This window comes from Tursiops truncatus, chromosome 1, assembly GCF_011762595.2.
Source record: "Tursiops truncatus isolate mTurTru1 chromosome 1, mTurTru1.mat.Y, whole genome shotgun sequence".
NCBI classification, from domain to species: Eukaryota; Metazoa; Chordata; class Mammalia; order Artiodactyla; family Delphinidae; genus Tursiops; species Tursiops truncatus.
In genome coordinates this window covers 65,664,067-65,685,810 of record NC_047034.1, presented here as the reverse complement: position 1 = coordinate 65,685,810, position 21,744 = coordinate 65,664,067, and the positions used below count along the sequence as shown (strand labels likewise).

General features: G+C 37.5%; 1 protein-coding gene and 1 long non-coding RNA gene across 6 annotated transcripts in view; one reads left to right on the top strand and one right to left on the bottom strand.

The window, feature by feature from the left end:
* Positions 1-5,153: 5,153 nt before the first annotated feature.
* Positions 5,154-10,369, bottom strand: LOC109549430 (uncharacterized). Its single transcript, XR_002175712.3, has 3 exons — positions 10,111-10,369; positions 8,464-8,525; positions 5,154-7,460 (listed from the first exon to the last, which is right to left on the bottom strand). It is a non-coding gene; the product is annotated as an uncharacterized lncRNA (long non-coding RNA).
* A 71-nt stretch (positions 10,370-10,440) lies between these two features.
* NUF2 (NUF2 component of NDC80 kinetochore complex) overlaps positions 10,441-21,744 on the top strand; it is a 29,857-nt gene continuing 18,553 nt past the window's right edge. The window contains exons 1-6 of one of the 5 annotated variants that reach the window (XM_019931915.3): positions 10,443-10,565; positions 13,199-13,316; positions 13,966-14,108; positions 15,309-15,383; positions 16,367-16,443; positions 16,956-17,017. In XM_019931915.3, the coding sequence (XP_019787474.2) occupies positions 13,986-14,108; positions 15,309-15,383; positions 16,367-16,443; positions 16,956-17,017 (337 nt within the window). In that variant the 5' untranslated portion in view covers positions 10,443-10,565; positions 13,199-13,316; positions 13,966-13,985. Of the gene's footprint in view, positions 10,566-10,658; positions 10,679-13,198; positions 13,317-13,965; positions 14,109-15,308; positions 15,384-16,366; positions 16,444-16,955; positions 17,018-21,744 lie in introns of those variants that run through there. The other 4 variants (XM_019931909.3, XM_033855757.2, XM_019931924.3 and 1 more) reach the window with 4 other exon arrangements.

The following is a 21,744-nucleotide window of genomic DNA, read 5'->3' as shown; positions in this document are numbered from 1 at the left end:
GATGCCCCCCATCCTCCCCTATCCCTGCTGCAAGTCATTACAGTCCTGGAGTGCCCAGAGGGTATGTTTTAAAAAGTAGTAGAAGACAGAAACAGACTCACAGACAAAGAGAACAGACCTGTGGTTGCCAAGGGGGAGGTGGGATGGAGGAGGGATGGACTGGGAGTTTGGGGTTAGTAGATGCAAACTATTACATATAGAATGGATGGACAACAAGGTCCTACTGTACAGCATAGGTAACTATATTTGAAGTCTTGGGATAAACCATAATGGACAATAATATAAAAAAGAAAGTATGGGGCTTCCCTGGTGGCGCAGTGGTTGAGAGTCCGCCTGCCGATGCAGGGGACATGGGTTCGTGCCCCAGTCCGGGAAGATCCCACATGCCGGAGCGGCTGTGCCCGTAAGCCATGGCCGCTGAGCCTGTGCATCCGGAGCCTGTGCTCCGCAACGGGAGAGGCCACAACAGTGAGAGGCCCACGTACCATAAAAAAAAAAAAAAAAAAGAAAGTATATATATATATATATATATATATATATATATATATATGTAACTGAGTCACTTTCTTGTAGAGCAGAAGTTAACACAACATTGTAAATCAACTATACTTCAACAACAAAAAAAATGTAGTGGAAGATTAAGTTGGATAAGAAAAGTGGATTGGATGATGTGAGAAATAGACTAGTACCAGAATAAGGAGTCTAAATTTGAGCAGATAAAAGGGCATTGCAGTTTCTCACTGTGATATTGTGATATAATAGGAAATATATATTTGGTCTTAGTCCCTGGCTCCTGGCTAGAGCTACTAAAAAACCTACTAAAAAACTGATAAAGGTGCTAGGAGCATCCTCTGTTCTAATAATTGGTCTTTGACCCTAGTTCCTAACACAGAGTTCCTAAATACCTTGGGTAATAGGAGCATCTTTTGTTCTGAGGCAATTTTTGCTGAGTTCCTGGATAACTTCAGGATGAGGGCTGATCACCAGAAAGACCAAGCCATGATTAGAAGCTTGGAACTTTCAGCCCTGACCCCCATTCTCTGGAGAAAGGAGAGGGGAGAGGGGAGAGGGGCTGGAGACTGAGTTAATAATCAATAATGTCTATGGGATGTAACCTCCATAAAAATCCCTAAAGTATGGGGTTGTGAACACATCAATGTGTCAGGAGTATGGGGCACCCCACCTCCATGGATACACAAGCTCCTGTGCTCAGGACCCTTCCACACCTCACCCTATGTATCTCACATCTGGCTGTTCCTCTTTATCCTTTATTATATAACTAACCGGTAGACACAAGTGTTTTCCTGAGTTCTGTGAGCCATTCTAGCAAATTACTGAACCTGAGGAGGGGGCCGTGGGAATTCCAATTTTTAGTCCATCAGTCAGAAGTACAGGTGACAACCTGGGACTTGCAATTGGCTTCTGAAGTGGTAGCAGTCTTGTGGGACTGAGCCCTTAACTTGTGGGCTCTGACACTAACTCCAGCTATCAACAGATAGTGTCAGAACTGATGCTGGTATCAGAGAATTGGCCGTATGGGAAAAACCCCACACATTTGGTGACCACAAGTGAAACAGTGTTGAGAGTAGAAACAGAGATTTTCCTTTTCACTCACCTAGAGAAGGATACAAAGTTAAAACGTTATTTTGCACTTGTAGGCAATCTGTCCTAATTTTGGGTTCTGAAAGTAGAGTGTCTGACACATACAAATATTCAATGAATTCCTGTTGATGGTATCATGGCCGTTATCTCTAAAATTTAGACAAAATCTTTGCAATCTTGTCAATTCTGATTAACCTAGGGGTTAGAATCTTAGTTTAAATTTCTATTCCCTACTAAGCTACCACCCTATGTGGTTTGCCACTCTGCTTTCTGTCTCCAAGTCTAAAATGACAACATAACACAGTGAAGTAAAATGTCCTCACCCTTCCCCCCAAACAACCACACCCCCACTGTGGTTAGGGAAGAAATAAAGTGATTTTGAGATAATTCATTGTCACTCAAGTTGGGAATGATCTGCTAGCATAATATAGTCTGGTTTATTCCTAAGAAATAAGTCAAAATTATGTTAATACTGTGATTATGAATTTCTCATGTAGAGCAAATAGTTGTTTTCCTAAGGAAATTAATCGTTGGGGTGGAGAAAATGCATTAAATGTGTTGTTTTAGTTAATATTAACTCCACGAAAAAGCTTTTGGTGGAGCCCACATCAATGAGCAGAACCAGAAGCAAATGACAACCAACAAATGGCTATAGCTGTGAAATTTCCTGTTAAGACAAAGGCAGAAACAGAAAGCCTGGAACTTTATTCTTTTTCTTTGGAATGATCATAGGTCCCAGGGAAATAAGGGCTGGGAGAGACCCTGGAAGCTGCCAAATTGTCGGAAAAGAGGGTTAGAAATGTGAGAATACCTACATAGGACATCTCTGAAAGCCTGGAATGCCCTTGTGAGGTAGGCTGCCAGTCTACCCAAAAGCCTACAAGGGGACATAATCCCTAGAACACAAGGGAAAAGTAGTTCAAAGAATCCAATCAACTAAATCCCACCCCAAAGAACCGCTCAAGGCTTCATAGGTATTTTGTGAGTATTGTAGGGGGGTGGTAAAGGGTGGAAGGTATCTAGGGATACAATCTTTCCTAGAAGGACCCAGGGATACAACCTGAGGAACATAAAAAGAAGGGGTCTACTGCTCACCAAAATTAACACTGTCCCTACCAGTTACAGGGTTCAAGATTAGGTAGCACAGTACAGCAGATAAAGACAGAACTTTCTCCAATTAGATTACGTGGGTTCAAATTTTGGCTCCATTTTTCTAGATATATGACTATAAGCAAATTAAGTTTTCTTTAGTAAGTTAAGTTTTGGTTTTTCATCTGAAAAATGGGAATGGAAACTACTTCATGCAGTTGTGAGAATTAATGAAATAATACATGGAGAGGACCTAGCACCCAGAATATCTTCTATGAATGTGAATTATTATTTAAGTACTGTAGGCAAAAGGTATATAAATGGAAATTGTCATAATGGGTTATCTTAGGAGCAATATTCAGGTATCAATTTTGAATTTATATGGTCAACCTGTTTATCAGGTTGCCTGCTTAATAGTCAGTGAAAACTGAAGGGTAATTTTTTCAAATACTAACGATGAAATTAGATACTCTTACTTGGTATTTAATGTAGAAATGTTTTGATAAAACACTCAGATACAGTCTCCTTCTTGAGAGAAAACAGGATTAGGGGCTATGAAAAGATGTTGAGAACTCAGAAGTTATTTCCTTCTAAGGGTTCATTAAATAAAGTCCATACTAGAAGATTTACTCTAGATAATAGAAATCACTAGTAAAAAAGAATCTATAGGAATGACAACATGACACTAACACTCTGACAAAAAAAAAAACTAGTTATCTCCAGAGTTTTCTGATTTGTGATACTCTGTCATTATTGGTTCTGTTTTTAACTTTCTTTTCCAAAATTTGTTATAAATGATTAATTTTAACATAAGCGTTCATTAACACTTTCCCCCATGAGAATCTTTTAAACTCCTTTGAAATAACTGGAAACACCACAGAATATTATGATACCAAAATCGGTCATACCCAGGGAATAAAAATTGCATTTTAAAAAGTCACATTGGACAAATATTTTTATCAATATCCAACTTTTTGGGCTATTAATTCCTAAGGCTCTCCATACTGTGTTAAAATAATATAGGTTGACGTGAAAGCTGGGGATAGGATACTAGGAGGTTAGAGTATAACGTACCAAATTTTTGCTTCCTTAAATCTGCTTTAGAGTTCATCGTAAATTAACAAAAGATATATATTTTATGGTTTCAAACTGAAAATTTCATCTGAATCCAAAACAAAGATACTGTTTACAGTACCTCAAATGTATAGCTCAGTTTCCAAATCTACTAACAAAGATGAACACAGCTGAGGAATGAAGTAGATTAACAGGTCTAGAATGATTAAAAGGTAATAAAAAGCAGACAGCTACTTTGAATTCAATGCTGCTTGTCTTCTTAAGCCTGAACTCTAAACACGTATCTTAAAGCCAATAAATTCAGAATCTAATTTTTTCCACCTAGAACATTGTGTTCAATGTTTATCACTCTAATTCTATTTACTTATGTAAAGGAAAATGAAACAGAACTTCCAAATTGTAAGGTTAACATTAATACAATAGCGCCACCCAGTGAATATGCTGTGCAAATAAAAATGTTACTAGAATTTACCACTTTAAATATTAGTGCATCTTCAGTATACCTATAACCCCAACCTTTTAAATAAAATTATACACTAAAATGTCAATTCACAAATATATAAAAGCATTTTTACCTATTCATTCATAATTAACTACAGTTAAGATGTGTAAAGGATATTCCAACACTTGTAAATAAAGGTTTTGCATATTAGATACTACTTGTAATGTTGGCAAGCAATGAATGTTAGCTGCCAGGTCAAACAGGCATGCTGTTTCCTCTCACATGAATTGTTAGGCAGATGTAAAACTATGCCACTCAGTTGCTTTAGTAGGTTTTACCTATCCCTCACGATACATCGTTTCAAAGATTTTTTGATGCCCTTAATATAAAGTATGTGTTCATAATTTCACTTTAGCCTGCTACTCATGGTTAGTCATTATTTTTAAGACATGAATAAATATTAATTATTTGCGTAAGTGAATTGAACAATGGCATCAATGATAGTCATCAAATTTGTAAACCAACTGATAATGTGATGTCGTCAAAAATGCTAGTATGACCTTAGATATCATTACTATTCTACTCTATACCAATCAGATCATAGTTGGAGTAGTTTTCAGTATAAAGTTCATAAAAATAGAACACTTCTTTCTCATCTTTTTATTCTTCATAGGAAATATAAGCACATGGGGGAAAAGTATAAAGAACCAAAGTATATTCAATAAAAAGAAAATCTTTTCACTCTGAGCCCCAGTCTCCCTCCTCAGAGGCTACTACTATTACTAATTTCTCCTGTTAGATGGACCATGTTTAAAAAGGAGTAGTTCAATTCAATAAAAAACATTGACTGGGTACCCAGTTTGTGCTAGACACAAGTGTTAGGTGCTAGGGAATCAAGTCATTTAGCATCAGCCCTGTGCAATAGTGGAGACAGATACAAAACTGATCATTTCAATAAAGTATAAACTTTTATTTTTTTCAGTATACAAAGAATACACGTGAGATCTCTCCCAATCGCACTGTATCTATCATTTTCATGTGTATCTCCCACAGGCATCTTGAGCTATACATGTCCAAAACTCACTCATCAGTCACCTCCCAAAATGAGTTCACCTCTATATTTCCTAAATCAGAGAATAGCATCCCATTTATCTAGGGGCTCAAGCCAGAAAACTCTCACTCAGCAGATATTTATCAAGCATCTACAATGTCTAACGACGTCTAGGCCATGAACATATGATAGCAAATAGGGTCCTCACTAAAACTTGTTTATGGAACTCTATCCTTGATTTCTCTCACCTCTGCCCTCCCAATTCAGTCACCAAGTCCTGCCACTTCTACTTCCTGAATTCCATCCATGCTGGCAATACCCTAGTATAGGCTGCCGTCTTCTTTCCCCTGGATTACTACAATGAGGTCGTAACTGGTTTTCCTTCCTTCAGTCTTGCCACTCTTCAATTCTATTTTCTCATAGCAGCCAGTCATCACCTAAATACAAACCTAATCTTGTTGAAGCCCTTCAAACTTCCTATTACTTTTAAGAAGTCCAAACGCCTTAACATGACTAGTAATACTCTTCATGATCTGGTGCCTCTTTACCTCCCCAGCCCTGTGTCTAGAATCTCTGTTCCTAGGCTGTGCTCTCCTCTTATGTCTGGGCCTTCACAGTTGTTACCTCTTTCTTGCCCTCCACCCTTTAACCTGGCCAATTCCTAGCTATTCTCCTGCATGGAGCCACTCAGACTAAACCACAATTTTTTTTTAATTACTTTTCTCCCTTCCCTATGAGAATATAAGATCTATTAGGTCAATTATTAGATTGATTATTATCACATTTGCTTGTTCATTATTATACTTCCAGTACCTAGCTTAGTGTCTGGCATAAAATAAGAGGATCAATAAATATTTTTGAATGAATAAATCTATACCTAGAAAGTCAGAAGGAAAGTCAACGAGTTCAGACTGTGGATTAGGGAAAGGCTTCTTAGAAGACATCTGAAAAGTAAGTAAAGAAAGTAGGGATCAGGCAAAGAAAATCAAGACAGTCCAGACGGAGTCTACAAGAATAAGAAAAGGTCTCAAAGTATAAAACAGCCTCATGAATGGGAAATGGGTGTGATGGGAGATGACAGTGGAAACATAAACAGTGGCAAGATCATGGAGGTCCCAGGGTGCAGGCTATGGAGTTGGATTTTGTCTTGGAGTTGATGGTGGGAGGGGTTGTAGAAGTTTAACCAGACCAGTGAAATAGTCAGATTTACATTTAAGACTGATCATTACAGCAGCTACTTAGAAGACAAAGTGGGGGATGCAGGTAAGGGTTGTAAGGCTAGAGACAACAGTGAGACAGATTGGGCAGTTGAAAAAAAGAAAGGGATAAATTAGGATTTGAATGGCTCACGAGCCCTCCCAAATGCATCTATCTAGTAGGCAAGAAAATAAAAATCTGAATCTCAAGGAGTAAGTCAGAGATAGCAGTAGTTTTTGGATCCTTGAGCAAATAGATTAAAACAATGAGAATGGATGGTACTCTGAAGGAGAAGATTTATGCAAAAAAAAAAAAAAAGAAAACTCAAGGTTGAAACTTATACTGTATAAAGGGCAGGCAGAGAAAGAGCCCCCTAAGAAGCACACGATAGGCAGAAGATACAGGAGAGAAGCAAAGGGACTTAGGTTTCAAGGAGGGTCTGATTAATGGTGTCAAATGTAGCGGAGAGGTCTAGAAAGAGGCACTGATCAATAGCACAGGAGAAGTAGGCACTATTCATCTTCTGAGATCAGTAAGAGAGAGGCAGATAAATGTGGTGGTAAGGGAAATGGGTGGGCAGGAAGTTAAGGAATATGTTGCATGATGGCTTGAATTTTCTCAGTTAACCGGGAACGAGGTTGCTGGAAATGTCTGTGGCCCCTGGGAAATCTCTATATTCAAATAAGTGGGTTCTTGATGGCAAGGAGGGTGTAGGACCCAGTCTGAGTATTTTATCTATTCCTACCACACTAGACCAAGTGAATCAACTGTTCATCCTCACTGACCCACTTAAAACAAAGCAGAAACAACAATCTGGAATTCTTGTCACTTAAAAAAGAGATTTAAAAAATTTTAACCCAAAGCACTAGCTACCACAGGACCGCCACCTGAATTAAAGATAAAGTCCTAGTTGCAGGCTGCCATGGTCTCACTGAGCATCCCATCTTGTCAGTCAAAGGTCTGCTCAGTCCTTACAGGTCTGTCATCCAGGATCTAACGTGCAATCTAGAAAAGGAACATGGAATTAAAATTAGAAAAGAAACTGGCATAAAGGTCACAGATGCATGTGAATGTGTGTTAAGTGCTTGAAAAATATCTTTTACACTACTCTAGTCACCTTCGAATAAAAAGAGAAGTTGAAACTGAGGACGAAGGTAGTTATGAGCAATCACTGCAAGTTATAAGACAGGGAACTGACGAATGATAAAGGAGTGTCAAGAATTGGGGGTGAGCTGAAGCTGCAGACCAAGAATCTGTTGTACTTCGGGTGATTTTCTCCAGAGTGCCCAGCTGGGGATTTAAGGGACAGATTCAGGGCGGGGATTTATGGGACAGATTCAGGGTTAGGATTTTGACAGGCACTGGGGTCAGAGGCAAGGGATGCAGGGAGTTTGGATGTTGATAAGCCATGCAGTCTAGGCTGGGAAGGGAGGTAATGGCAGGAGAGCTGACAGGGAAAATGAAATATAAGAGCAGATATAGAGCATGTGAGGGTATATAGGTCCGGGGGAAAAAGATGCTACACCCATAAAGAGTACTGGAATCTAATTTTCTGCTGTAGTTAATGTCTTTATGGATAATGACAAAACTCTAGAAAGTTTAGGCTGGGATTTCTGGATTTCTGCCCTCTAATTCACAATGACCAGTAACAGACAACTGAATTTTGAAAAATCAAATCTACCCTTATAATCGAGACAATCTGAATAAATACCCATTCGTTTTTTCTTAATTTTACTTCTAATATAACTATCAATTTGCAATATCTACAGTAAAATTATCCGCCAAAGAAACAATTATTTTATTGTAAATACAGTCATCCTGCTCTTCCTTCTCCTCATTTTTCTCTCTCCATATGGTCCATTCTATTCTTGGTTTACATATAGGTCACGCTTTCCTTGTCTGGACTCTTAACAATGGTTCAGGCATTTGTCGAGTACTTACCATTTGCAAGATATTTTACTAGGACAATGTATAAATAATAATAGTCAAAATAACAGGTAATACTTACCGAGTGCTTACAATTCTGCCAGACACTTTACATGAATGAATCCATTTAATCTTCATGACACCCTATAAATAAGATATTATCGCTACTTTAAAGATGCAGAAACCAGTTTAGTTAGGTTAAACAACTTGCCTGAGTTCATACAGATAGTAAGCAGTGTGATGAGGGATTTTTTTATATTTTTTTGTTTGCATTGGGTCTTCGTTGCTGTGAGCGGGCTTTCTCTAGTTGCAGTGAACAGGGGCTACTCTTCGCTGCGGTGCGCGGGCTTCTCATTGCGGTGGCTTCTCTTGCTGGGGAGCACAGGCTCTAGGTGCGCGGGCTTCAGCAGTTGTGGCACGCGGGCTCAGTAGTCATGGCTCGCGGGCTCTAGAGCGCAGGCTCAGTAGCTGTGGCGCACGGGCTTAGTTGCTCTGCGGCATGTGGGATATTCCTGGACCAGGGCTCGAACCAGTGTCCCCTGGGTTGGCAGGCGGATTCTTAACCACTGCGTCACCAGGGATGCCCCGTGATGAGGGATTTAAACCCAGCTCTTTCTGACTCAAGAGCTGAGCTCTCAGTCATTACGCTAGCTATGGTCCTTTACCCTGCCTCTAAGAAGATACTGCCTAGTGGAGTATGCGCATGCACAAGTAATCGGTTTGATTTGGTAAGTGCCAATGAGAAAGGTCTTTTTTTTCTCCTCTCCTCACTCCAAGTATTTTTTTAAAAATCTATTTTCTAACTCACTTTTGAGTTTTACTAGATTCTGACTTTTGAGAATTACATCAGTAAATGGTCATAGAAAAGGGAAAAGGAAGCCCTAATGAATATGAAATGTATTTTTATTTCAAATCGGTATAAATTTCTATATCAATAGGTATAGCCTCCACCACCCCCCTACAACAAAGCACCAGAATTTGTGTACTTTCAATAGTATTTCCAGTATATTTTTCACTTGATTCAGTGCAGACTTCCCATCCAATACACCACCCTCACTAGATAATACTGTACACTGCAGTCAGAAGCAAGTCCTACTACGGCTTCTAGGGCTCCAAGCCATAATAAAACTAAATGGTTTCCCCCCGCTGACAATTAGGCCAGTCGTATCTTCTGCTGCAAGACCCAGACTTGTGATCATGTATGAAGTGCCACGCATCATTTGAAGAATGCAACTCACTCGCGGATGTGCAAATTTGGGGAAGAGTTCAATGTTGTTAGCACCGGGAGTGCCTTGGTCCTGTAGAGGGATGAATGAAGGGAGGGAGAACAAAGGACACGGGTTCTACACTAGATAGTGCCACTTACTATCCAAATGGAAACAAATCACTTCTGAGTCCCAGGTTTCTTGCCTGTAAATGTGAAAGGATTTGACCAGATGAACTGTTAAGACTGCTCCCACCGCTTGAAGTTGGGCTCACCAACACAGAATCAGATGATCTGTGTCCAAATCCTGGTTATGCTACTTGTGAACTACTGCGCACAGCTTTGGGCCAGTTGCACAATCTCCCTGATTTAATCCCTCATTTGATGATAGTATCTATTAGCCCCCTTTCCCTTTTTAATGAAGCCTAAATGAGATAATGCCTATAAGCATCCAACACAGAACCTGGCGTCTCAATCAACGCTCAAAAAACATCGGTGTTATTACTCTGAGACTCTATGACTTACCCGGTCCCACTGCCCCACGTCCTCTTTCCCTTGTCACCTTGAGTTTAGCTCGTCTCCAGAAACCCTCTATTCACTTCCGCTCTTCACCTCGGACGCCAAAACCGTTCAAAGGTCTAACGAAACTTCGTATTAGCCTCGGACTCCTCCCCCAAACCGCGGCGCTCCCATTTCCTGTTGAATTTAGATCCGATAGACTCCAACTCCGCGAAAACTAGTTCCGCTCATAGCCCAGCGTCCTCTCTCGCAACTCCAGCACCAGCCGTCTCGTGTCTATTGAGCCCAACCGGCACCCGGCGCGGCGGAGCGCAGGAAGTGGGCGGGGCGGAACGGGGCGGGAGTTCCAGTAGGAGGCGGCAGGTTTGAAAAGTGACAACGGTCGGTGTTCGCTGATTTTTGAGTTCGTCTGTAGCTGCTCCGCGGACTCGCAGCCTTCCTGTGGGCGGCTGGTGCGGTAGGTGAGCGCAGACACTCGCGGACAGAGGACGGCCGGAGCTGGGACGCGGAGCCTGGCAGTGTTTTCGTTACGCGCAGAGCTGGGGAGGAGGCTGGAGAAGCCAGCCCCTGGGAGGTGGGGGAAAGCTCATAGATCGTGTTTATTGGATTTTAGTCCCCCAAACAACCTGAGCCCAGTTGCTACGAAACGAATGGGTCTTTGCTGGTACAACATAGACTACGGGTGCAGCTGGTCAGTTAAATCTTGTATGTGTATATTTTTAACCCAGTTATTTAGAAGGTTATGGGGTTGCAGATGCTGGTCCACTGTCTTTGTAGATAAGTCTCCGTTGCTCAAACATCGCTTAACCAAAGTCAAACCCAAAAATCAAAAGGCAAAAATATCATACTTAATCCAAAAGTCAGAGGAAGAGAGCGGTGTATGCATGGCGCTTTGCATACGTGGCACGATCATTTTCCCTGATGAGTTCAGGAAACTGTTTACCTAATTTTTTGATGTTGGGAATCTTTGAGTCTTTTCTCTTTGTTTTTGTTTAGCCTCTGCTTCCTGGGATTTTGATTTCCACGATCTAGTTTATTTTAGAAAAATGAAGTGTCTGAAATTTAATCAGTATTCTTTCAATACCTACTGTGTACAGGATCATGGTGTTGCAAATAAATGAGGAACGGAGGGGTAATTTAGTAGTAAATGCCTGCTACTTGGTAGGCGATCTGAGGGTCACTTTACATATACTAGGTCACTTATATACTTTATCCCACCAGAGCTCAAACTGTATTGAAAGGCCTCTCTCTCCCTCTCTCCCCTCTGTCCTTTTCTCTCCCTCTCCTCTGTCCGGCACTCCCTCCCTCTCTACACACGTGAATGAATTGGAACTGAAGTTGTACTATCAAAGAAAGGTAGAATTTGGATATGGGAGGTGGTTCCAAAAGGAAACATTGGAAGTTTGGGAAACGTCTTGAAGGAAACTAACTTGTAACAGAAAATTCATTAGGTTATTTGATGTGGTAGGTAGGATGAGTAATTAAAGTATTTTTGTAAAGATGTTACATAATGCATTTGGTGTTCTATACAGATTCATCTGATAGCACAGTGTGCAAGACTTTAGAAGAGAAGGATGTGCGATAATAATTAATGAAGATATTTTAGACCTCTTTCTCTATTGTGATCATCTCTGATCCAGATATAGTTTGTTTTGGAAAGTTGACTTTTTCTGCAGTCTTTGGGCAATTGATGATTTTTAAATCTATGACTTAGGCGAAAACATAGAATGCATATTTATGTTGAAAAGGACATATAATATATGAGGTGTGAGAATCTGGATCCAAAAAGATTCTGGCTGTAGAAGGAAAGCTTGGAATTATGAAATTCAATAATAGGAAATAGGAATAATAGGAAATTCAATGATAGGAAATGCAAATTACAAAATTCAATAATAGGAAATAGGAATAATGGGAAATTCAATAATAGGAAATGCAAATCCTTGCTTAAGGTTCAAATAATCAATTATGTAAAAAGAACATGGAGAAGTCCTGGCTTGTTGGCTACAAAGTGATGTAAGAATTCATGGAGAAGCGGGCTATGTTGAAGAAGTTCTGGGAGTTTCAGTCAATCACACACACATATATATATTTGTCAGTAAGTGTTATAGTAGCACAAGATCAGCAGTGACCATCATCAACTGTGTTGATATTCTGCCCTAAGCAGACCATATCTGGAGTATTGTGTTCAATTTGAGCATTACACTTTAAGAAGACATTGACAAAACAGTTTTAGAGGAAAGTGAGTAGAATGGTAAACTTTCTAAAACAAAGTCGTAAAAGGAGTGGCTATTCTTAAATTATACTTACCTTAGACAAGACAGGGCTAAGCAGAGATATGATAGCTTTCTTCATGTTTTTGAAAGTGGAGTCATAAAAACAAGGATTATTATATTCTATGTAGTTGCAATGACTAGAAGTAGGACCAGAAGGTAAGAGTTACAACAAACATATTTCTACACAGTATGAGAGAGAGTTATCTGATTATTAGAGACATACTAAGGTAGACAGAAAGTTTCCTTGAGACAGTGAATTCTGTGATGTTTGCAAGTGTTTAAGCAGAACTGAGAAGTTATTTGTTAATCATCTTTTAGAATGGCTTCCTGCATTTGTCAGTGGTTAAAGTTGACAAGGCTGCCTTTTAACCCTGACATTCGGAGAAACATTAGGAGCCTAAAGAAATAGATTTCCAGAATTGTGGGTCATTTCAGTTTGTTTGCAAAAGTGAGTGTATTCACTTTGTATCTCTGGGATCACACTACTTCCCTAGAGAGTAGGAGATCCATAAGTAATGAACGAAGTATTGTTAACTGAGTGGCGGAGAAAGTGGCTTCTGTTGCTGCTGCTTCTACTACTACTGTTACTATTGCTATTCTGTTAGGCATAGCTAGAGATATGGAGAAAATGAAAGTGTCTTAGCTTACTGTTGGCTCACAGTGCAGTGCCAGAGTTCTATAAACATTATCACAATACACTGTGGCAAGTAGTATAACAGAGTTCAGTGCTAGCTGTAGGGTAGGATTTCTTAACCTCAGCATTATTGACATTTTGAACTGAGTAATTCTTCGCTGTTGATTGGCCCCCTTATGCATTGCAGGATGTTTAGCAACATTCTGGGCCTGCTACCCACCAGATTCCAGTAGCATCCTCACTCTAGTCCTGACAACCAAAAGTGTCTCCAAAGTTGTGAGAACTACTGCTCTAGGAGAACACAGGTGGGAATATTTTACTATCTAAGGACATTAGGGGAAATGGTTTTTTGTTTTATTTTATTTTTCAAGTTCTCACTCTAGTGATTGGAATTCCTGCCAATTACAGTTGTTTTTTTCTCTCTCTTCCTACTTACATCTCAAACCTTATTAATCATCTCACTGTGTGTACATTGAATAGAATGTTAAATCATAGTACAGTTTTATTATTTATGCTGTTTTGCTGTTGTTTGTGTATGGATTCTGCTGATAGTGTTGCCTATATATCTTGCTTTGAGGATTAATTCTCAGGATAGATCTTATTAAATTCTGTGCCCCCCAGATTTAAAGAAGTTTCTCATCTGTCTGTTCAACCTGTCTTCTTTCCCATAAGAAAGAAAACAGCATTAGGAAAACTAGAAAATGACTGTGTTGCTTTAGAATAAAAGTTATTTTAGGATATATATATATATATATATATATATATATATATATATATATATATTTGCCTTTAATGTTATCTTACTAGGATGTTTGATGATTTGGTGGTAGTTAACACTACTATGAATATAGTTCAACCTTGGGTTGTTAATTTTGTCCTTATATTTATCATCTTCTAGATAATGAAAACTGCTAGTTGTGCCATGTTTCTGATCTTTGTTTTCAATTCCTTCAGACTAACAGGAGACTCCCAAGATGGAAACTTTGTCTTTCCCCAGATACAATGTAGCTGAAATTGTGGTTCATATTCGAAACAAAATCTTAACAGGAGCTGATGGTAAAAACCTCTCCAAGAATGATCTTTCTCCAAATCCCAAGGTAAAATGTGGTTGTGTTTGCATGTGGTTAATGTTATTTGAAAAGAAATTAAACTACTAGGTCTATAGAATGTGGAGAAAGACATGTATATTACTATTCGATATAGGCTAGTCATCTTAATCCAGAGAAACTCTCTCATCTAGTGTAATTTTAAAATAACATTAAGTTTATATGTGAGGCAACTTCTACATTCCCATTAGGAATTCAAATCTTTAATATGGTTGTTTTCTCCCCCCGCCCTGAAAAAAAAGCTTCTAAACCATAGGCATATTAAAGTATATTAAACTTTTCATTATTGGGGTAGTGGTCTGAGGGTATCATTTATTGGTAAAGCTTGAAGGAACTTAACTCCACAAGTGGTTTCCAATCAGAAAAAGTGCTTAGAAACAGTCTTCTTTGGAAGCTTACAGATTAATTTTCTTGCATTATGCCCCAAGGGGGAATTGACTTGTTTTGACAGATACTGTTCTTTATATCTTTAGTTATTAAATGCAAAAAAGAACTATTCATGTGTCACAGAAAATCCCAAAGTCTCCTTCCAGTTTCCTGTGTTCATCTTGAAGTGATAACATAATAAAACCTGGTTTAATGATGTAGAACTTAAACTTTTGATATTGATGCCTCTTTAATTCTTTAAAATAGAACAAATAATCTCAGAATAAATGAACTTGTATATGGATGAGAACAGGTTGTATAGGCCAGCATTTGGGAACCACTGATTTAGAAGATAAAAGTTAAAAATCCCATACTATCCTATTAAATTTATACCTCCTGGATCATAGTAGTCACTTTAACAGCTAAGGCATCTTAGCCTTAACATCTGAGGCATCAAACAAGGTTTCCCATGTTCTTTTTAAAAAAATACACCCTCATTATTTTTGTCATATGTCTGACAACCTGTTCTGAAAGACTAACCCATCTTCCATTCCCTAATGTGGATAGATTGCCTGGAGTGGATTTGAATATACTTGCTAACATTCTGTATATAAGCTTAAACAACTGATCTTATTGACACTTATCACATGTGAGCAAACTGATAAGTATATAAGGTGTTTTAAAATTTGGAAAAATTAAGAAATATTTCAAGGGGAATGGAGTAATGTTATCACTCTTTTCTTCTTTGTATCCATTTACTATAATATTGGACAGTAATGGTGATAGTGGTGCAACAGAGTATTAAAAGTTATTTTTCTCTTGTAGCCTGAAGTCTTGCATATGATCTACATGAGAGCTTTACAGATAGTATATGGAATTCGACTGGAGCATTTTTACATGGTGGGTTTAAGATGAGGCAAAATTATGTTTTTTGCTGCATTTCTCGTGCTCACATCGAGTACTGGTTTTCAGGACGGGAAGTTATTGACTTTATTTTTACCAAAATCAAGGCTTATTTAAAATTAATGTCACTTACACGGGAATCTTAGGCATAATAATGGCCTATACTGATAGCTTTAGTAAGATGAAAACATTACTAAAGACCTAAATGACACAAGTTATTGATGCTATGCAGTTATTGACAGATTTACAGTTTGTCTTCAGAGACTATAGTAAGCAACAACGAAGTCTTTACAGATACTGTTCTCTTCTCAGTAAGGACTCCCAAATTAGAGTAGGAGATACACACTAAGATTGAAAACAATTGAAATAAGGCAATTGAGCTTTTAGCAAATTAGGTATTTCTAGTAGGAAGATTATTTTTCTTAATCTTTTTTTGCTGTTGTTATTAAATCATCAGGGCATCATCTGAAGATGTACAAAAATGTAATATCTGTAGAGTCTCACCAATATTATATATTATTTAAAAATCAGAGGGTTTGTCACTTATTTGCTATGAAACCTTGCTAAAGCTTAGTTTCTTTGTCTATAAAATAGGGATAGTACTCTGTCCTACTGTGGTTATAAAAATTAAGAAAGAATATATTGAAAATGCTTAGCATAGTACCTGATATTTAGTAAATGCTAACCATTACCCCTATATTTATTTATTTTTAACATCTTTATTGGAGTATAACCCCTTTATTTTTTAATTCATTTAAAAAGTCTTTATTGAGCACTGACTGTGAACCTAGCATTATTAATATTAATGACAACTCTAGTTTTGTGCCAGGATCTGTATTGTTTGCTTGTTTGTTTTAAATTAATGATAATAAGTTAATATATTTTGATTGTAATCTATGATTAAGATTTCTTGAGGTTGAAGATTTTTCTCATTTTGTCTAATCAATGTGTAACTTAGATTTTCTGTTTATTACATTTAGATGCCAGTGAACTCTGAAGTCATGTATCCACATATAATGGAAGGCTTCTTACCAGTCAGCAATCTGTTTATTAATTTGTGAGTAAAGAGTCATTATTTTCTTAGTCCACATTTGTATTTACATTACATTCAGCTTTCTTAAAGACATGATTTTCTTTGGGAGGGAATTTCTACTATTTTTCTTTCCACTCCATCCCATAAATATCCAAGATTGTACACTTTCAGCAAACACATCTAACTGCCTCCACCTGTGGCACCTTCAGTTCATTCAACTGATGTATTAAGATATTGTGAGTCTAAAATCGTTGGAGGGTTTTGCATTCTTAGAGAGTCCTAGTACCTCAAAGAGTGTGGGTTGTTTATTAGAATCTATAACGATACCTTGGTATTACATGAATATTTGTGTAATATACAGAAAAAGTAGATTTCAGTGCTGTAGGATTATATATTGTAGTAGACTTCTGACTTGGTCCTTTGACACTGAGAAATATATCCAGAAATCTTTTTGAAAATAAGATGTTTATGCCCTTTGGCTTAGTATGTAATTCACAGTACACTTTTCAATATGCTTGCTCCACTTTATCTTCAAGGGACTCATTTCTGCCCATCTGTCGGGTGAATGACTTTGAGATTGCTGATATTCTATATCCAAGTAAGTGAGAATTTAAAACAATTTTTAACGTTTGGCTTCAATCTAACATTTTACCTTTCCATCAATAAATGTGAAAAAAAAAAAAAGAGAAAAGACTTCAAGGAACTTGGATTTAGAAAGTGTATCTGATTCTCAAGGATGAATTTTTTCATATCCTATTATTGGAAATTTTTCCTTTGTAAAGCCACAGAGAAGCTGTTTTTCTGATTAGTTTTTCTTAACTCCTTACATTTGAAAAATGTCCTGTAAATTTGAGAATATGAATACAAATAATATGCAAGCTATGATGTTGCATAGTGGGTTAATTATACCAGTTTTATCAAATATAGTAATTACTTTTTACCATGAAGAAAGTACCTTTTAACACTGATAATAGCCGTGATATTATATTAAAATGTAAAATTCTCCTAACTTTGTGTCCGTTTATTCATTTGACCCTTTTGTATATATATCAGGTTATCTTATGTTGGAAGATATTTGGTGTGCTATTTAAAAATTTGTTTTTTATCCTCTTTTGGATCTCCTCCTTTTTTTGTTGTTGTTTATTGACATATAATTTACACAAAAGTTCACCAATTTTAATGCATAATTGAATAAATCTTAACAAATATATACTGTTATATAACCAGTGCTACAATCATGACCCCCCGAAGTTCCCTGACATCTTTGAAAAGATGTCTTTTCAAAGCAAAATATATTTCAATTTTGAATATTCTAATTGATCATTGTTTTTCTTTTGTCATTCATAAAACTATTTTTTGGTTTCTAGCAAGAAATCTTGGCCTCAAGGATTTATTTGGCTAAATTTTATCCTATATTTTGCTGTAAGTGTATTGTAGTTTCAGCTATTATTGTTTAATGCCTGAATTTTTGTATATCATCTGAGGCAAAGGTCAAGGTTCATTTTTTTTCCTTTATGCATATGGTTATAAAATTATTCTAGCACCACTCATTGAAAAGATTATCCATTCCCCATTGAATTACCCTGGCACTTTGGTCAAAAGTAATTGATTAACCACCGTACATCTATTAGAATGGCAAAAATCGAAAACACTGACAATACCAAATGCTCATGAGGATATGGAGCAACAGGAACTCTCATTCACTGCTTGTGGGAGTGCAAAGTGGTATAGTGACCTTGGAAGACACTTCTCAGTTTCTTACAAGACTAAATGTATTCTTACTGTATGATCCAGTAGTCATGCTCCTTGGTATTTACCCAAATACCAAGTGTTGAAAGCTCACGTCCACACAAAAACCTGCAAACAGATATTTGTTGCAGCTTTATTCATAATTGCCAAAATTTAGAAGCATCCAAGATGTCCTTCAGTAGGTGAATGGATGAACTAGTACATCAAGACAGGGGAATATATTCAGTGCTATAAATAAATGAGCTATCAGGCAATGCAAAGACATGCAGGAATCTTAAATGCATATTACTAAGTGTAAGAGATCAATCTGCAAAGGCTATTTACAGTACCATTCCAATTATGACAATCTGGAAAAGGCAAAACTTATGAAGATAGTAAAAAGATCATTGTTTGCCAGGGACTGGGGGAGGGAAGAATGGATAGCCAGGGCACAGAGGAGTTTTAGGGCAGTGAAACTATTGTGTATGATACTATTGTGTCATTATACATTTGTCAAAACCCATAGAATGTGCAACTCCAAGAGTGAACCCTAATGTGAACTATGGTCTTTGGCTGACAATGATGTGTCAGTGTAGGATCATCTTTTGTAACAGATATACAACTCAGGTGGGGGATGTTTATAGTGGAGTAAGCTGTGCGTGTACAGGGACATAGCGTATATGGAAACTACTTTCTGCTCAATTTTTCTGTGAACTAAAGTGCTCTAAGAATTCTGTTTTAAAAGGTCAATGATTATATATATATATATATATATATATATATATGAGTATATTTCTGGCTTCACTCTTTGCTCCATTGATCTATATGTCTGTCTTTACACCAAGCATACTACCTTGATTACTTTAGCTCTATAGTAAGTCTTGAAATCAGACGGTGGAAGTCCTGCAACTTTGTTCACTTTTTCAAAATTGTTTTAGTTATTCTGGTCTTTTGTATTTCCATATAAATTTTAGAATCAGCCTGTCACTTTCAACCCCCCTCCACTCCCCATAGCCTAGTAGAATTTTGACTGAGGTTACTTTGAATGTATAGTTCATTTGGGGGATAATTGACAACTTGATAATATTGGGTCTTCTAATCCATGTGTATATCCCTCCATTTATTTAGGTTGTCTTTAATTTTTCACAACAGTGTTTTATAATTTTCAGAGTACAGGTCATATACATTTTGATAAATTTATCCCTAAGTACTTCAATTTTAAGGGATATTGTAAACTTCTTTCAGTTTAAATTTCTGATTGATTGGTCATTGCTAGTGTAGAGAAACAATTGATTTTTATATATTGACCTTATTTCTAGTAGATTCTTTAAAATAGATTCCTTAGGGTTTTCTACACGGGCAATCATATTGTTTGAGAACAAAGGCAGTTTTACTTCTTTTCCAGTCTAGATGTATTTTACTTATTTTTCTTTCCTTCTGCAGTGGCTAGGACTTCTAGCGTAATGTTGAATTAAAATGGTGAGAGCAGGCATCATTGTCTTGTTCCTGATCTTAAGGGGAAAGCATTTAGGCTTTCACCAGTAAGTATAATGTTAATTTTAGGATTTTCTTAGATTGCCTTTATCAGGGTAAGCAACTTCTATTCCTAGTTTGTTTCGTGAATGGGTGTTGACTTGTTTTAAATTGCTTTTCTGCATCTAGTGAGAAAATCAAGTGGTTTCTCTTTTTCAGTCTAGTGGATTACATTGTTTGATTTTTGAATGTTAAACCAACTTTGTATTCAGGATGAACCCCATTTGATTATGATACATTATGTGTTTTAATATATTGCTGGATTTGATTTGCTAATATTTTGTTGTGTTTTTGTGATGATGTTCATAAGGGCTACTGGTCTGTAATTTTTTTTGTAATTTTACTGCACTGACAGACTTTGGATATCAGGGTATCGCTGGCCTCTTAGGATGAGTTTAGAAAGATTCCCTCTTTCATTTCCAGGAATAATTTTGTAAAATTTGTGTTATTTCTTCCTTAAATGTTTGGTAGAATTCACCAGTAAATCCATCTGGGACTGGAGTTTTCTCTGTCAGAAGGTTTTAAATTAATTAATAATTCAATTTTTTTTTTAATAAATAAAGGGCTACGCTGTTTGTTTATTCCCAAAGCTACTGAATGAGCTTTTGTAGGCTACCTTTTTCAGCAAGTTTATCCATTTCATTTAAATGGGCAAATTTATTAACATAAAGTTGCTCCTAATTTTCCCGTATCATTTTAATAGTCTTTGGGGTTAGTAGTGATGTCCCATCTCTCATTCTGACATTAGTAATCTGTTTTTTCACTCTTTTGTTTTTCCCTGATCAGTCTGGCTAGAGGTTTATCAATTTTGTTGAGCTTTTAAAAGAACTAGATTTTTGTCTCACTGATTTTTATGTATTTTGTTTCTGTTTTCTGTTTTATTGTTTTTTGTGCTATTGTTATTCCTTCTTTTTTCATGCTTGCTTTGGGTTTGCTCTTCTTTTTTTTTTTTCTCCTAGTTTTTTAAAGGTTAGAAGCTGAGGCCATCAGTTTGAGATATTTCTTCTTTCCTAAATAGGTGTTTAGTGCTAATAAATTTCCCTTTAGCCCTGCTTTAGCTGTGCCCCACAGACTGATCATAGACGGTTTCGTGTGTGTGTGCGAATGCGCATGTGTACACACACACGTGCATTTTGGATTATAAATTTAAGCTCATCTTCAGCAGGATAGTCCTGTGCTTCTTTGGCTTCTGGGGTTGAGGCCATATCCCTCCTGAGATATCTTTTGCTTTTGGAAGTTATTCCAGGATTATCATTGGCTAAAGATCACTTTCTATCTTAATTCCTAATTTCGATAGTTCTTGGGTCAAATATATAGTTTAATTTAAACCAAAAACCCATATGGCAATGGGCCCAAGGTTTAGAATTCTCAGAGGAGACTATTTCCTTACTAGAGACAAGGCTGAGCCACTAGTAACTTTGTCATTTCCCTGCACTGTTATGAGAAATTTTACTTTCCTTAATCTACCTTTTCTCTAAGGATGTAGCCTTTCTAGAGTCCCACGTCTAGTAGGGATCTCAGTTCCATTTCCCTGTGTCATGTGAGTCCAAAGCATCATCAACTGTTTCTATATGAAAGTTAATAATCTGAACCACTTGCTTACTCAACCTGGAGTTATTCTCTCTTGGTTCTCCTCCTTTCTGGCTGTTTTTTGTTTTTTTAAATAAATTTATTTATTTATTTAATTTTTGGCTGCGTTGGGTCTTCGTTGCTGTGCGTGGGCTTTCTCAAGTTGCAGCGAGCAGGGGCTACTCTTCGTTGTGGTGTGTGGGATTCTCATTGTGGTGGCTTCTCTTGTTGTGGAGCACATGCTCTAGGTGCGCGGGCTTCAGTAGTTGCAGCATGCAGGCTCAGTAGTTGTGGCTCGCGGGCTCTAGAGCGCAGGCTCAGTAGTTGTGGCACACTGGCTTAGTTGCTCCGCGGCATGTGGGATCTTCCTGAACTAGGCCTCAAACCCATGTCCCCGGCATTGGCAGGCGGATTCTTAACCACTGCGCCACCAGGGAAGTCCCCGTCTGGCTGTTTTTAATAAGACTTTCTCTTTATCACACGTTTTCAGCAATT